General features: G+C 35.5%; 4 protein-coding genes across 9 annotated transcripts in view; 3 read left to right on the top strand and 1 right to left on the bottom strand.

The window, feature by feature from the left end:
- The window catches only part of LOC136779774 (ankyrin repeat domain-containing protein 50-like), a 42980-nt gene extending 37275 nt beyond the window's left edge, over positions 1–5705 (top strand). The window contains exons 12-24 of one of the 2 annotated variants that reach the window (XM_066737556.1): positions 70–785; positions 901–1074; positions 1169–1339; positions 1417–1728; positions 1819–2140; positions 2227–2473; positions 2550–2733; positions 2811–3027; positions 3091–3279; positions 3370–3617; positions 3796–4334; positions 4410–4587; positions 5049–5187. In XM_066737556.1, coding sequence (XP_066593653.1) covers positions 70–785; positions 901–1074; positions 1169–1339; positions 1417–1728; positions 1819–2140; positions 2227–2473; positions 2550–2733; positions 2811–3027; positions 3091–3279; positions 3370–3617; positions 3796–4334; positions 4410–4581 — 3491 coding nt within the window. In that variant the 3' untranslated portion in view covers positions 4582–4587; positions 5049–5187. Of the gene's footprint in view, positions 1–69; positions 786–900; positions 1075–1168; positions 1340–1416; positions 1729–1818; positions 2141–2226; positions 2474–2549; positions 2734–2810; positions 3028–3090; positions 3280–3369; positions 3618–3795; positions 4335–4409; positions 4588–5048 lie in introns of both variants that reach the window. The other variant, XM_066737558.1, reaches the window with a different exon arrangement.
- Positions 5706–5836: 131 nt separating this feature from the next.
- On the top strand, positions 5837–7866 carry LOC136779779 (excitatory amino acid transporter 1-like). The gene is made up of 9 exons (XM_066737573.1): positions 5837–6114; positions 6177–6354; positions 6437–6479; positions 6556–6595; positions 6667–6850; positions 6930–7163; positions 7232–7423; positions 7491–7625; positions 7695–7866. Exons 1-9 carry the CDS (start codon positions 5859–5861, stop codon positions 7837–7839), a joined length of 1407 nt encoding a protein of 468 aa, XP_066593670.1. The 5' UTR covers positions 5837–5858; the 3' UTR covers positions 7840–7866.
- A 545-nt stretch (positions 7867–8411) lies between these two features.
- LOC136779780 (uncharacterized) lies at positions 8412–12940 on the bottom strand. 5 transcript variants are annotated; one of them, XM_066737578.1, is made up of 6 exons: positions 12319–12777; positions 12083–12236; positions 11718–12018; positions 11340–11586; positions 11159–11268; positions 8412–8546 (listed from the first exon to the last, which is right to left on the bottom strand). In XM_066737578.1, exons 1-6 carry the CDS (start codon positions 12466–12468, stop codon positions 8534–8536), a joined length of 975 nt encoding a protein of 324 aa, XP_066593675.1. In that variant the 5' UTR covers positions 12469–12777; the 3' UTR covers positions 8412–8533. The 5 variants fall into 5 exon arrangements, with proteins under 5 accessions (XP_066593675.1, XP_066593673.1, XP_066593672.1 ...); XM_066737576.1 differs by lacking the exon at positions 8412–8546 and adding an exon at positions 12818–12940 and having other exon boundaries at positions 9994–11268; positions 12319–12515; XM_066737575.1 differs by lacking the exon at positions 8412–8546 and having other exon boundaries at positions 9994–11268; positions 12319–12519; positions 12595–12777.
- On the top strand, positions 9038–10192 carry LOC136779783 (dolichyldiphosphatase 1-like). The gene is made up of 5 exons (XM_066737585.1): positions 9038–9176; positions 9247–9347; positions 9417–9595; positions 9671–9898; positions 9995–10192. Exons 1-5 carry the CDS (start codon positions 9065–9067, stop codon positions 10122–10124), a joined length of 750 nt encoding a protein of 249 aa, XP_066593682.1. The 5' UTR covers positions 9038–9064; the 3' UTR covers positions 10125–10192.
- Positions 12941–12955: the final 15 nt, after the last annotated feature.

Below are 12955 nucleotides of genomic sequence, written 5' to 3'. Positions count from 1 at the left end.
ATAGTTTAGACTTATAAGAGGTTATTGTAGGAGAAATTAAATTGTTTATTTGTTTCTTAAAATTTTCAGGTTGTTTCCTCTATTTGGAAAAAGTTCTCGATGGTGTAGCGGAGAATTTTATTGTACTGCGTGAAGTACGCGAAATTCCAGGCACTTTAAACGGTCTCTACCTATGGCTATGTCAGCGTCTCTTCAGCAGGAAGCAATTCGCGAAGGTTCAGCCACTCCTGAATGTAATCCTCGCAGCTAAGTTACCCATCACTCAGGAGACCCTTTACAAATGCGTGAAAACAGTGAACACCAACCTCACTATGGAGGACTTCAATCGCAGGTTGCACCTACTCAGGAGAGTTATCTCCGTTTCTCGAGCTGGAGCTCTGATGCTCTTTCATCACAGTTTCGCCGAATGGCTGTTGGACGTGAAACATTGCACCCAAAAGTATCTCTGCTCTGCAGTTGAAGGTCATGCAATGCTCGCTGCTTATTATACAGTTAGAGGTCCCGAATTAAATCCAGACGAAATCTGTGTGCTGGCTCAGCACTTGCAGCGAGCTATCACTAATGTGTCACCCAGTTATTGTAATCTAGACGTGCATACTCTTCACGTTATCTGGATGATTGGGAGTGGGGCACCCATCGAGGAATGTTACCTCGACAGTTCGGAATGCATTCTTTGGCCTAGACAAGAAGTCAAACTGCTGAAATTGCTCATAGATGCTGGCGCAAAGCCCTCTGAGAAGATCATCGAGGATGACGCCAGCAAAGATGCCATTTCCTCTAGTCAGGTAATTTTTGTAGAAACTTTTTATATCATTCAAAATGGCCAAGCTCAATAAATGAAATACGATTGATTTCGAGAAAATTGTTTGGCAGTAAAATAATGTATGACGATTTGTGTAGGTTTCGCAAGATGCGAGCCCCGTGGATGAATCCCCCAGTGAACCTTTGACCGAGCTACTCGGAGAGAATGGAGACATTAATCAGGCAGATTCTTGTGGACGAACCGTCCTACACACATTAGCTGCTGATGGCAATGCATCATTATTGGAGCTAGCTTTAGCTGCGTGTCCTCAGGTAGTCGATATAAATGTATTTTATATTGATTAAAATGCATTGAGATTTCCTATTAATTTAAATATGAAATATTAATTGTTATACTCTGGAATAGGCAAAGCTAGAAGCGACAGACAGACATGGTCAGACCCCGTTGAACCTGGCAGCGAGGCACGGATATTCCGACGTGGTTAGAGTTTTATTGGCTGCTGGTGCAAGTGCGGATCATGCCGATTGCGATGGCTGGACAGCCTTGAGAGCCGCCGCTTGGGGTGGTCACACTCAGGTTTTGTCACTTTGCAACTACTAAATTATACAATTATTTTTGCATTGCATTCAATCGGGCGTTCGTCTCACTCGTAGGTGGTCGAGCAACTGCTGGAACATGGGGCTATGGTCGATTGTGCAGACTGGGATCAACGAACTGCGTTGAGAGCAGCCGCTTGGGGCGGCCATGAGGACATCGTTAAAGCCCTTCTGCAGCATGGTGCCGATGTTAATAGGACGGACGACGAGGGTAGGACTGCCTTAATCGCTGCGGCTTATATGGGACATAGCGAGATCGTTGAGCACTTGCTAGACTTTGGAGCCAAAATTGATCATGCCGACAGCGATGGCAGAACTGCATTGAGCGTGGCTGCCCTCTGCGTGCCTTCCAATCATGGTTACGCAAAAGTGCGTAAAGCATTCCCTTAACCTTTCAATTTAATTATATATACAAGTTATTTAAAAGTTATCTCATTCATTAAAATTTTTATTGATTAGGTTGTGACGATACTTCTGGAGAGAGGAGCTGCTGTGGATCATCAGGACAAAGATGGAATGACACCGTTATTAGTGGCAGCGTTCGAAGGCCACAGGGATGTATGCGAGCTACTGCTGGAATACGAAGCTGACGTGGATCATTGTGATGCGACGGGAAGGACTCCGTTATGGGCTGCAGCTAGCATGGGTCACGGATCCGTCGTGGCATTACTATTGTTTTGGGGATGTTACGTTGATAGTATAGACAACGAAGGGAGAACAGTTCTTAGTGTAGCTGCAGCGCAAGGTGGGACGGATGTAGTGAAGCAGTTACTCAATCGAGGTTTGTTGACCATTGTTTAATGCACGATGTGATTAAATCTTTTAAATACGTTTTAAAACAATTATTCTTCTTTCATCAAATTTTAGGTCTGGATGAACAGCACAGGGATAATTCGGGTTGGACGCCTTTGCATTACGCTGCGTTCGAAGGTCACATTGACGTTTGTGAAGCACTGCTCGAAGCTGGAGCAAAAATCGATGAAACTGACAATGATGGCAAGGGAGCTCTTATGCTTGCCGCGCAAGAAGGACACGCAACATTGGTCGAGAGACTGCTAGAGCAACACAGCGCGCCTATAGACCAACATGCTCATGATGGGAAAACTGCTCTTAGGTAAACTCGACATTTTCATTTATTTTTTGGATAAATAAATAATTTATTTTCTTATCGCGTTTTAATTCTTCTTTAGGCTTGCGGCTTTAGAAGGACATTACGATACGGTTAGAGTACTGCTCTCCCATAATGCGGATGTTAATGCGAAGGATGCCGATGGTAGAAGTACTCTTTACATTCTTGCATTGGAGAACAGACTGGCAATGGCGAGATTTTTATTAGAACATGCTCGAGCGGACATTGAAAGCAGGGATTCAGAGGTAAGGAATTTTTTCGTTTAAATGTCAAATTTTTGTTTTTTAACAAGTAATACATCAAGGAACTCTTTTTCCTTTAGGGTAGAACACCATTGCACGTAAGCGCCTGGCAAGGACACGTTGAGATGGTCGCTTTATTGTTAACCGAAGGAGGCGCAAATGTAAATGCGTGTGACAACGAAAATCGAACACCATTGCATTCCGCTGCTTGGCAAGGCCACGCGGCCATTGTTAGGTTACTGTTAGAGCATGGAGCTACTCCTGATCATACATGTAATCAAGGAGCTACAGCTTTAGGTGAGTTTTATTTCTGTATTTTTCTTTGAATTTCGATATAAAATAATTTCTCATTTCTTAAAGGCATCGCTGCTCAAGAAGGACACGAACATTGTGTTAGAGCATTGCTTAATCACGGAGCCGATCCAAATCATTCAGATCATTGTGGTCGGAACGCTATTAAGGTTGCGGCCAAGAGCGGTCATGACACCGTTGTTAGATTGCTCGAGGAGCATTCAGCCAATCAACGAATTTTAAGGCCTGTTAACGGAGGTATAACGAAATCTATCCATTCTTATTGCATTTATATTATTATCGATAAAAATTAATTTATGGCGTCGATAATAGTAAAATTTGTATTAGGTGGAAGCAGTAGCGCTACGTCAGTAACGTCTACCTCGACTGCAGAAACAAAGCCTTCATCAGCAATTCTAAATCCTCTCTCGACGCAATACAGCCCTGCTGAATCTCCGGACTCTACAAAAAGACGGAGCTGTGTCTCCCTGGGAAATAATTCTAGCAATAGCAAATCTAGTAGTAACTTGACAGGTAGCACAAAAAGCGATCAAGGAAAGTTCATCCACAACCCAATGGTTAATCAAGTGATCAAGGTAACAGCAATTTATATGATTTTAAGTCCCATTAATATTCGGATACCACTTCCAACGCGAATCAGCACTTTCCACCAAAGCATTAATCATCTTACGCTTCGTTTCTTTGATTTTGCATTGGCATGATTCTTATGCATGTTGCCGAAGATTGTAAATTACTAGAATTTTGTAATTTTAGACGCCATTATCATTTACGCAACAACTCCAGCAGTGTTCGAGAGGAGCAAAAAGTCGACCGCTCAGTAAATTACTATCGCCTTTAAAAAGTGAACCTCAAAGTCCTATTTATGCCTCACCACCTCACTCACCGTTAAGCGATAGTCTTATACCCTACTCACCTACAACCACGAGTCCACCTAGCGCTCAAACAGCAGCAAATGTTATACAGAATCAACTAGGGGTTTCCCTACTAACTGGAAATCAAAGTATACAATACACGTCTCGAGTTGGAGGTTTCAAACACACTCCCACTATTTACGAACCGATTAATATAAAAACAGAAATTGTTGATAGAAATGACATAGTAAAGCCATTTGAGCTTACTAACGAAATGTTAGGATTGAGCGTCGGTAAAGAGAAAAAAAGAAGCCATGATGAAAAGAGAAATTCAGCTGATACACATTTTACACGAGACACGCACATGAGGATAATATTAGGCAACAGTGGGGCCGGTGTTGGCAGAAGCGTGAAACACACCACGGAAAACTTGACTGGAAGGTACGTTTTTCAAAGATGTTATTATTGTTCTTTAACAATTAAAAGAAAATACTAATTTTCTTTTATTTTTTTCAGTGGAATTAATGTTAAACCAAAGCGCAACGGCTTAGTATCTAACCCAGCTATGAGACTGGTAGCAGGTGTTAGGAACGGAATTGAAAATGCAACAAATAGGAACAAGCCTATTACTACAAGGGTTAATGGATTTCAGTGGAAAGCAGAAGCAAGGAAAGAGACTCCATTGTAGGGGCAGGTAGACAAGATTCTATATGCTAATCATTATGCTTATGTAGATGGAGTAATTGTGAAATTGATTATTCATTGCTTATTAAACTTTTAACTTTTTCGCATCACTTTAAGATATTATGTCACTGATTCCATTAAAATCATAGATTTATTTTTAGGCTTTTGCGTTGTTACTTTCTTTTAAATTCTTAATTTTAATCTTGTAGCTGTTATAATTGAAAAGTATTTTCATCCATTTCATTTTATCATTATATTTAATAATTAGACTAATATTCTGGTGGAAGTGGTATCTTCTTGCTTCTTGCTATTATTTGTTTTAAAAGATCTTCCGCTCAATTTTTTTTTTTTATCTAATTTCAATATTTACCAGTGAAAGCCTTTAGTGATGCTTAGTAAGGCAAATTAGCTTATTATTTTTGTGATTTGTATAATTTCCGCATTTATAAAGACATTACTTCTTTGAAACAGGCTGAACAACAACCTGACGCACCTCGACTAGACAACGTGAATCGTTATTGCGGTTGGCGAATCATTATTACCAAAAAGAAAAAGTCAATAAACAAATTTTTCTCCTTTTATTTGAGCAAAATCAAATTACCTCAAATAAAAAAATGAAGAAACTGTCTAGAGAAAAGAATGTTATCGCGCAAAACCAAATATTAAATCTTTAGATAAGAATGTAGGAGTATAGATACATAACATGACTTTGTATAAATGTAATATTAATAAAATTCTTTATTGATCTCAGTGATAAGAAAAGTATATAAATATATATATAGATAGATAGATAGATAGATGAAACTGAAAATTGAAACTTACGAAACGTTAGTCATAATTTCACTGAAAAATTGAATATTGAGATTTTCTTCAGAAGACTGGGATGCAAATAAAAAGCGTATGTGATGTTTTAATTAATGGATAATAACAAGCGACGAGAAGGATTGTAAAGATATGTAAAGATTCTATTAAAGATATTATTTCAATAAGGTAAACATAATTAAATATACGTAAACTTATGACCTGAAGAAATTGAAAGCGTGTGTAAATACAAATCCTTCATGTATCGTGCACGATCATATTTATTATATTGTAATAGGTGCAAATAAATGAGTAAACAAATTAAGAGGCATGCAGTCAAATTGGGCCGCTACTTTTTGCCACAAGTCATAATATAATCTTATAGATTTATTGCTGTATCTTATCATCTCTCTGTTAACATTCAATCTTTTAAGACCTACTGCAACTGTTAAGTTTTATCAGTGGTACAGAGAAAGAGGAATGAACAGCAGACATACAATGGAGAAATTGAAACAGTTTTTAAAAGATCATATGTTTACAATCGCTACGATTGGTTCTATAATTGTAGCTGTAGGATTCGGTTTTTCACTAAGAAATTTTAAAACAGACTGGACTGAAAGAGATATAATGTATATTAAATATCCTGGCGAGTTATACATAAATTCAGTCAGCTGTCTGATCTTGCCATTAATTACTTGTAGTATCACAGCTGCTAGTTGTACTTTAAGTCAATCAGGTAAAACATTTAGTTTTTAATTTCAAAAATTTGTTTACAATATTAATTTATAAATTTTATAGGCCGCATTGGCATATTAACACTTATTTATTATCTAACTACGACAACGATGGGCATCGCTCTTAGTATCGTACTTGTTGAAACTTTTCGACCTGGTGAATTAGATGATAGTAGAGATATCATTTCAAAAACTGTTACCAAAAGTTATATGACTATTGATACTATTCTTGATTTATTACGGTACTTCTTATGTGTTTAACAAACTGTTGTTTCTCTATTACTTTCTTAAAAAAAAAAAATGAGATTGTTTTTATTCTTACAGTAATTTAACTCCTGATAATCTTGTGGAAGCTTGCTTTAGTCAGGTATCGTTTTATTTTTGTTTTTATTATGTTAGTTTTATTTTTTATTCAATTTTTACTTTTACATGATTTTTTCTAGTATCAAACAATTTTAGAGCCAAGTGAAGGCCAGAATGCAGGTATTTCATTTGTAACACTTTAAAAAAACTTATGTATATTAATGAAACGATTTTCAATTTGTCACTTGTAGAACAAATATCTGAATGGAAAATTAAAAGCCAAGATGTGCCAGGAACTAATATTTTAGGATTAGTATCTTTTAGTATAATACTAGGTTTAGCTTTGGGTAAACTCGGGGAAGATGGAAAACCTGCATTTAATATTATTCAATCTTTCAATAGTACAGTGATGAACATTATGCTTCAATTAATCATGTAATACTTTTTTAACTCTTTAATGTTATTTTTTAAATAATCCCTGGTAAACATTGAAAATTATACATTTTATTGATAGAGCAGCTCCAGTGGCTATTTTGTTCCTTGTACCAGGAAGAATAGTAGAGATTGAACACTTTGGATATTTAATTAATAGATTAGGATTCTATATATTAATTGTTTTCATTGGTTTATTAATTCAAGATTTTATATTATTGCCTATGTTATACTTTATGGTTACTGGAGGAAATCCATATAAGATTATTTTTAAAATGGGTCCAGCTTTCATTGCATCATTTAGTACATCATCAAGGTACAACACCTTTTATGTAACAGGAATATAATTGTTTGTATAAAAATAAAACTTTTTACTGGCTTCAGCACAGCAGCAGTACCAGTCACATTAAAATGCTTAGATGACATTGGTATTAAATCAGAAGTATCAAGATTAGTTGTTCCAATAGGCAGTATAATAAATATGGATGGAATAGCATTGTATGAAGCGATTGGTGCAATATTTATTACACAATTAGGCAATCACCAATTTCCTTTAGAAAAAGTTATTATTCTGAGGTATAAAATATAAATTAATCAATAAATCATTTTTTTCTGACAAAAAATATAAATGAATTCTTTTCAGTATAACATGCACTGTATCCTGTATAGGTGCTACAGGGTTGCCTGGAGGGGGATACGTAATACTAATATTAGTACTCAATTCTTTTGGAATTGCTATTGAAGATGTTAGTTTGATTATAGCTATTGATTGTTTTGTGTAAGTACCGTCATTTTGATTAAAAGTTTAGCCATTGGTTTTGAGTGCCATTAATATAGTCTTTTATAGTGATCGATTTAGAACTATGATATGCATCATTGCTGATGCACTGGGTGCAGCTATGGTATCTTATGTTACTAAAGAAGATACTAAAACTAGGAGAAATTTAAGTAAGACTATGGAGATGCCAGAGGAAAGCCATTTAATATCGTAATTTAAAAAACCAAACAAAAGTAGTAACAATTTGCTTAAAAAAGAATACTATTTATAAAAATAAAGTAAAGGATCAAAATGTGTGCCACAAAGATAATTTATAAAATTTATAGGCCAGAAAAGAAAATCTATTATAATACCATAATTATAAATATGATTGTATAATTAATATGATTATATTCATTATTTAATTTATACACTCTAGCTCGAATATTTATACACTACTCTAGTGTAAGTAAATATTTGTATTTTAACTTTTTATAAATGGTACATTATAATTGAAGAAAGGAAGTGGATAAATTCAATATTTCATAAGAAAAATAAAAATAATTTCTCTTAGTTGTCACCGAAATAAGCGACTATTCGTCGCATTTTACTGGTTGTTCCTAGAAGACATGTGAATCATGTGATGTGCAGCATGTGCTGTGCTGTATGAATGAATGGACTGTATCATTTATGTCAAAGTGTCATAGACTCAGAGACCGCAGAAACGTCAGAGTTGTTGTTGTTTCCAAGTCCGCCATTTTGAACGGCACTGCGATATAGTAAGCTGTGACTGACAGCTTATATAGCCTTTATGTTTGTGTGAAATAGGTGGGGGGTTGTCTCACTCATTTTTCATGAAATCGTATATATGTACACATATGCATTATGCGTGTGGATGTGAAAAAGGTAGCCACGAAGTTGGCGGCGTCTCACGGATAAAGTCTGAAATTGGTAACTGATTGAGAATTTCTTTTCTAACACTCTGTGTGCCTCTCTCTAACATATTGTAAAAATCATTTTAGAAAATTATCTATAAAGAGGTGAAGGTGCCTAAATTTGGTGTGATTTCTGCGCGTAACGTTGCATCCAGTAAATCTTCCATCAACAGAATCAACACAAGTTTTGTCAACTAATCATAGGACGAACTATTTCAATTTTACTAAAGCATTCACTAACATCGAGAATTTTACTTGTCCATCGGCAGAAGTTCATCAGATATGAGAGATAAATAAAATTTTGTTATTTGTTAAGGATCAATTAATATAGGAGGCAAAAGAGCAACATTTGGAAGTACTTATTTTATATTGTTTAAAGCCTGTACAGTCTATTAAACAGTACCATTGCTCTTTTTAACAGAAAAGAATTTTTAAGTCAAATACTTTGTTGTTCATTTAAAGTTTTGTAGCTGTTAAGAAGAATTTTATTTACATGAGACATGCCATTTATAAAGTTGTGATAATATGGCATCGTTGGACTATGATCCCTCTATTGAAAACAAGTCACATTTCATGCATTCATTGGATAAAACAGAATGGGTCCCATTAACTCTTACGTTAGTTGAATATCCCCAAGGTATATATGGCTCTTTTATCTTACCAGTTTGATTAGTTTTTGAGCATTTAATATTTTATCTATTTTTCAGGTGACCTATTTGGCAAATTTCTAGCTGTTGTAAGTTTAGTACCCTTTGCGATACTGACAGGCTTTGTTACTCTGATTCTCTTTAGAAGAGATCTACACACGGTATGAAAGATATTGTTATAAAACCTTAGACCTACAATCATTTAATTGCTGACTTTATTTATCTTCCAGATTGTATTTTTTGTTGGAGTTATTATTAATGAAGTCATCAATTTCATATTAAAGCATACAATTTGCGAAGCAAGACCAATTAGAAGAGATATTATATATGCTGAATATGGCATGCCATCTACACATGCACAATTTATGTGGTTTTTTGCTGTATATACAACTCTTTTTGTATGTATAAGGTAATAGAAAAGATATTACAGAAAGAATATGTTATTTACAAACAAAGTATTTATAAGGTTATATTGTTTATGCAGATTACATTACAATAGTAACAGCACAGTATCCGAAAGGTTTTGGAGGGGAACGATAATAGCTGGGTGCATTATTGCAGCTAGCTTAGTATCGTTTGGAAGGGTTTATTTGCAATATCATTCTTATTCTCAAGTGTTGTGGGGTGCATTCCTTGGAAGTGTATTAGGGACTTTGTGGTTTGTGATCACACACACAATATTATCTCCATTTTTTCCAATGATCGTTTTGTGGTAAGCTTCCAATAGAAATCAAAAAAGTCCAACAACAATTTATTTTTAAAAAATTTTATTGATAACAAAATGAATTTAGTTAAACCTTTTTCTTAGGAGAACGTCTGAGTATTTGCTGTTACGTGATACTACACTCATTCCAAATGTATTATGGTTTGAGTATACCAATATTCGCACGGAGGCTCGCGCGCGTTCTCGAAAACTAGTGTCAATGAAATCGCAATGACGTCTAATGGCAGGCCAATGGATTAGCAGTAAAAAGGAGAATGCCTTGATAATAAACCATTAAAAAGACATTGCGCACTGATCCTTTTTTAACTCATAAAGATGAACACCTCAAGCGCATCGTTATGCGATTTGAAAGTTTAAAAAAGAACTTATACTTGTATAATTACACGATAAGACGACCGATTTTATCACAATTTTTATTACTGGCTAGAGTTAAGCCGTAAGTAACTTAGGAATCACAGCAAAGATTTTATTCCATTGCTCCAAAGATCTTTGTAAAACGTCCCGATCTCGTAATATGATCATTAACTTGGAAAATGTTTATTTTCCAAGTATTTAAGAAAATCAAATCCGCGATTGGATGTATTTTCTTTTTTATAGGATATTATATATAAGCACAAAAAGAACAATAACTTGTAGGCATATCCTTGACCTTTTATACAATATGAAGCATTTGGATATGTGCAGCGTAGCAATAGAATATAAATACATGTTTCACGCGCAGTTATGTTATACATTTTACTAATGACTTCCATCGATTAAAGGCACATTTTTACTCACCTATCGTAAATCTAAACATTCATAATGCATCAACACCGAATTAAGATTACAAATGTGTTCATGGACTTGTAAAAAATACAATATAACTAGAAAGCATGTGCTTAAAATTGTATTATTAATCAACGACATTTTTCCTATCCTGAAGAATTGATTAAAAAAATACACCAGCTGTAAGCTAAATATTCTAAAGCTTAAGAAAGGAAAGGTGATCATTCCAGTATTAATAAAGTTCTGCTGGTGGTAATAGGCAGCGTGTTTTAACAAGCGTAAATATTACTCGGCTTTAAGCGTTTTATGGAAATATTGATTTTAATGGAATCTGTGTCTTCACCAGTCACTCCTTGATAAAGCTTGTGGCAAGCAAAGTTAATCTCCTGGTTAGTATCTGATTTACTAAGAATTATTGATTCACAGAAGCTTCTACCATTAGCGTAAATCTGAACGGAAGCTGTATACTTGACGAATGAGTACCTTTCTGTTACAGGTCGCACGTAACCCATCTGATAAAAGATGAGCTTCAGTTTTCCCTGAAGCACAATAATTTTCACAGCGAAGAGCTGCTCGTAGCAACGGAGACACGTCTGAAAATTAATGTCAACTTAATAAAACACATTAATGTGTATATACGTGTGACAGTATTGTCAATAAATACCATGTAAAGACGACCAAAGTTTTGATAAAACGCTTTCTCGCGAAAATGATAAATTTCCATAGCGATTCCTGCTGTGTTGGTCAAAGGTAGAAGATCATGAACTACTTTAAAATGATTTTCAGCATCTATAGCTGATCCGCGCCAGTTACACGTTTCGATATTTATTGGACAGGTCATCAAGTTGAAACAACAAATTGCTTCATGGTTGAGACCACTCTCACCGCTTACCAAAGTTCTGCAACCATACCTGGAGAGAAATGAATAATTGGATTATCATTTGAAAACAGTCAATGTGAGCGTCGCTGATTAAAGCAGTGATTGTTCGAACTATTGTAACGTTGAATTTGCAAGAATGAAGAAACGTCATTAGATACTTGCCCAGCGTTCTTGCAAGGTAAAACTAAATTCTCGAGTAGTCGCTCCATGGCTCGATTGCGTTGTGTTGGGAGGACTGATCTGCAAAAAGCACACGAAGGCAACCTTCTTGCACAATCCTCGCACACGAGATTTGCACAAGTTACGCAGCATTCAATTTTTCTACCTCTCAACGATTGCAGGCAAATTGTGCATTCTGCAAATTTGGCCAAGGACTCGCAATTTTTGCATTCTGAGTTTTTCGACCATCTACCGAATTTATGTTTATTATTATCGCGGTACTGTTTATCCTCTATGTCTGAAACTAAACATTTTATTATTTGCATCATAATTTATGGTAATTTATAGTAATTTACTACAATTTGTACCTTCTCGCGGTCTCGGCAACTCCCGCGGGTCTTCGTTCACTGGCAAGTGAACAATCGACGATAATCTATTTTTGATGTTTTGTGTTGTCGAACTTCCCAGTCTTCCCTTCCTCTTATTGCTTGTCCTTTGATTTTTTATTAAAAAACGTTCGCCCTAAACAGACACAAAACATTTCATGTTACAGACGAAGTTAAATACATAACAAAAATAACAGAATACACCCTAATTCACTTACCCACGTCTTCAGTGCACAAAACATGTTTTCCAAGCTGATTATGGAGGCGTGTAAAGAATATAAGAACCCAGTGATTATGGCGCAAATAAGAAAAATTCTGAACGCATCAATAAATACGATCAACACTTTGAATAGTACACTAGATATCATATTAATCGCTCGTCATATTTCTAGCACTCTCTGTCTCTGATCGCGTACTGCCTTATAATAAGAAAATTTAAAAAAAGTGGATAAGAAAGGCACGACGTAGTTCAGAAGAGATATAATAGTACATACTCTAAAAGCACTTTGAAAGAATTTTGAGAATGGATTATACGCGTTCAAGGGTAAAGGAGAACTAAGAAACTGGCGAGAAGACTCAGAGATTTTATGTGATTTCAGAAATGAGTCATTAAGCTGTATAACATGACCGGCTAGATGAATGTTTAGCACCAATATCTCCTCTGTAACTACCTTGTTATGAATCATTTGTGCCTGCAATGTTGACAAACATTCTTACCCTGTTACCTCCTTATAGCTATGCTCACTATCAATCAAGACAGAGAGGCCAGTCTCAGTCAGTCTCAGTAATCTGATACAGAAATTGTTTACTTCTTTAGAAAGGAAGAAAAGCAGAAACGTGTAGAGTTCTTAAACT

Source organism: Prorops nasuta, unplaced genomic scaffold (assembly GCF_024137725.1).
Source record: "Prorops nasuta isolate Cenicafe-Biocafe unplaced genomic scaffold, Cenicafe_Pnas_1.2 PNAS00017, whole genome shotgun sequence".
NCBI classification, from domain to species: Eukaryota; Metazoa; Arthropoda; class Insecta; order Hymenoptera; family Bethylidae; genus Prorops; species Prorops nasuta.
The sequence above is the reverse complement of the archived record's forward strand: the minus strand, read 5'-3'. Positions and strand labels throughout refer to the sequence as shown.

Excerpts from the sequence above, each read along its gene's own strand:
- LOC136779779 (XM_066737573.1), top strand. The coding sequence starts at position 5,859 with ATGAACAGCAGACATACAATGGAGAAATTGAAACAGTTTTTAAAAGAT. Across the intron at positions 6,480-6,555 it reads TGGAAGCTTGCTTTAGTCAG|TATCAAACAATTTTAGAGCC; the intron begins GTATCGTTTTAT and ends GATTTTTTCTAG. Across the intron at positions 7,626-7,694 it reads ATAGCTATTGATTGTTTTGT|TGATCGATTTAGAACTATGA; the intron begins GTAAGTACCGTC and ends AGTCTTTTATAG.
- LOC136779783 (XM_066737585.1), top strand. The coding sequence starts at position 9,065 with ATGGCATCGTTGGACTATGATCCCTCTATTGAAAACAAGTCACATTTC. Across the intron at positions 9,348-9,416 it reads TTAGAAGAGATCTACACACG|ATTGTATTTTTTGTTGGAGT; the intron begins GTATGAAAGATA and ends TTTATCTTCCAG. Across the intron at positions 9,596-9,670 it reads ACTCTTTTTGTATGTATAAG|ATTACATTACAATAGTAACA; the intron begins GTAATAGAAAAG and ends TTGTTTATGCAG.
- LOC136779780 (XM_066737576.1), bottom strand. The coding sequence starts at position 12,468 with ATGATATCTAGTGTACTATTCAAAGTGTTGATCGTATTTATTGATGCG. Across the intron at positions 12,019-12,082 it reads GTTGCCGAGACCGCGAGAAG|TTTCAGACATAGAGGATAAA; the intron begins GTACAAATTGTA and ends TAAAATGTTTAG. Across the intron at positions 11,587-11,717 it reads TTACCTTGCAAGAACGCTGG|GTATGGTTGCAGAACTTTGG; the intron begins GCAAGTATCTAA and ends ATTTCTCTCCAG.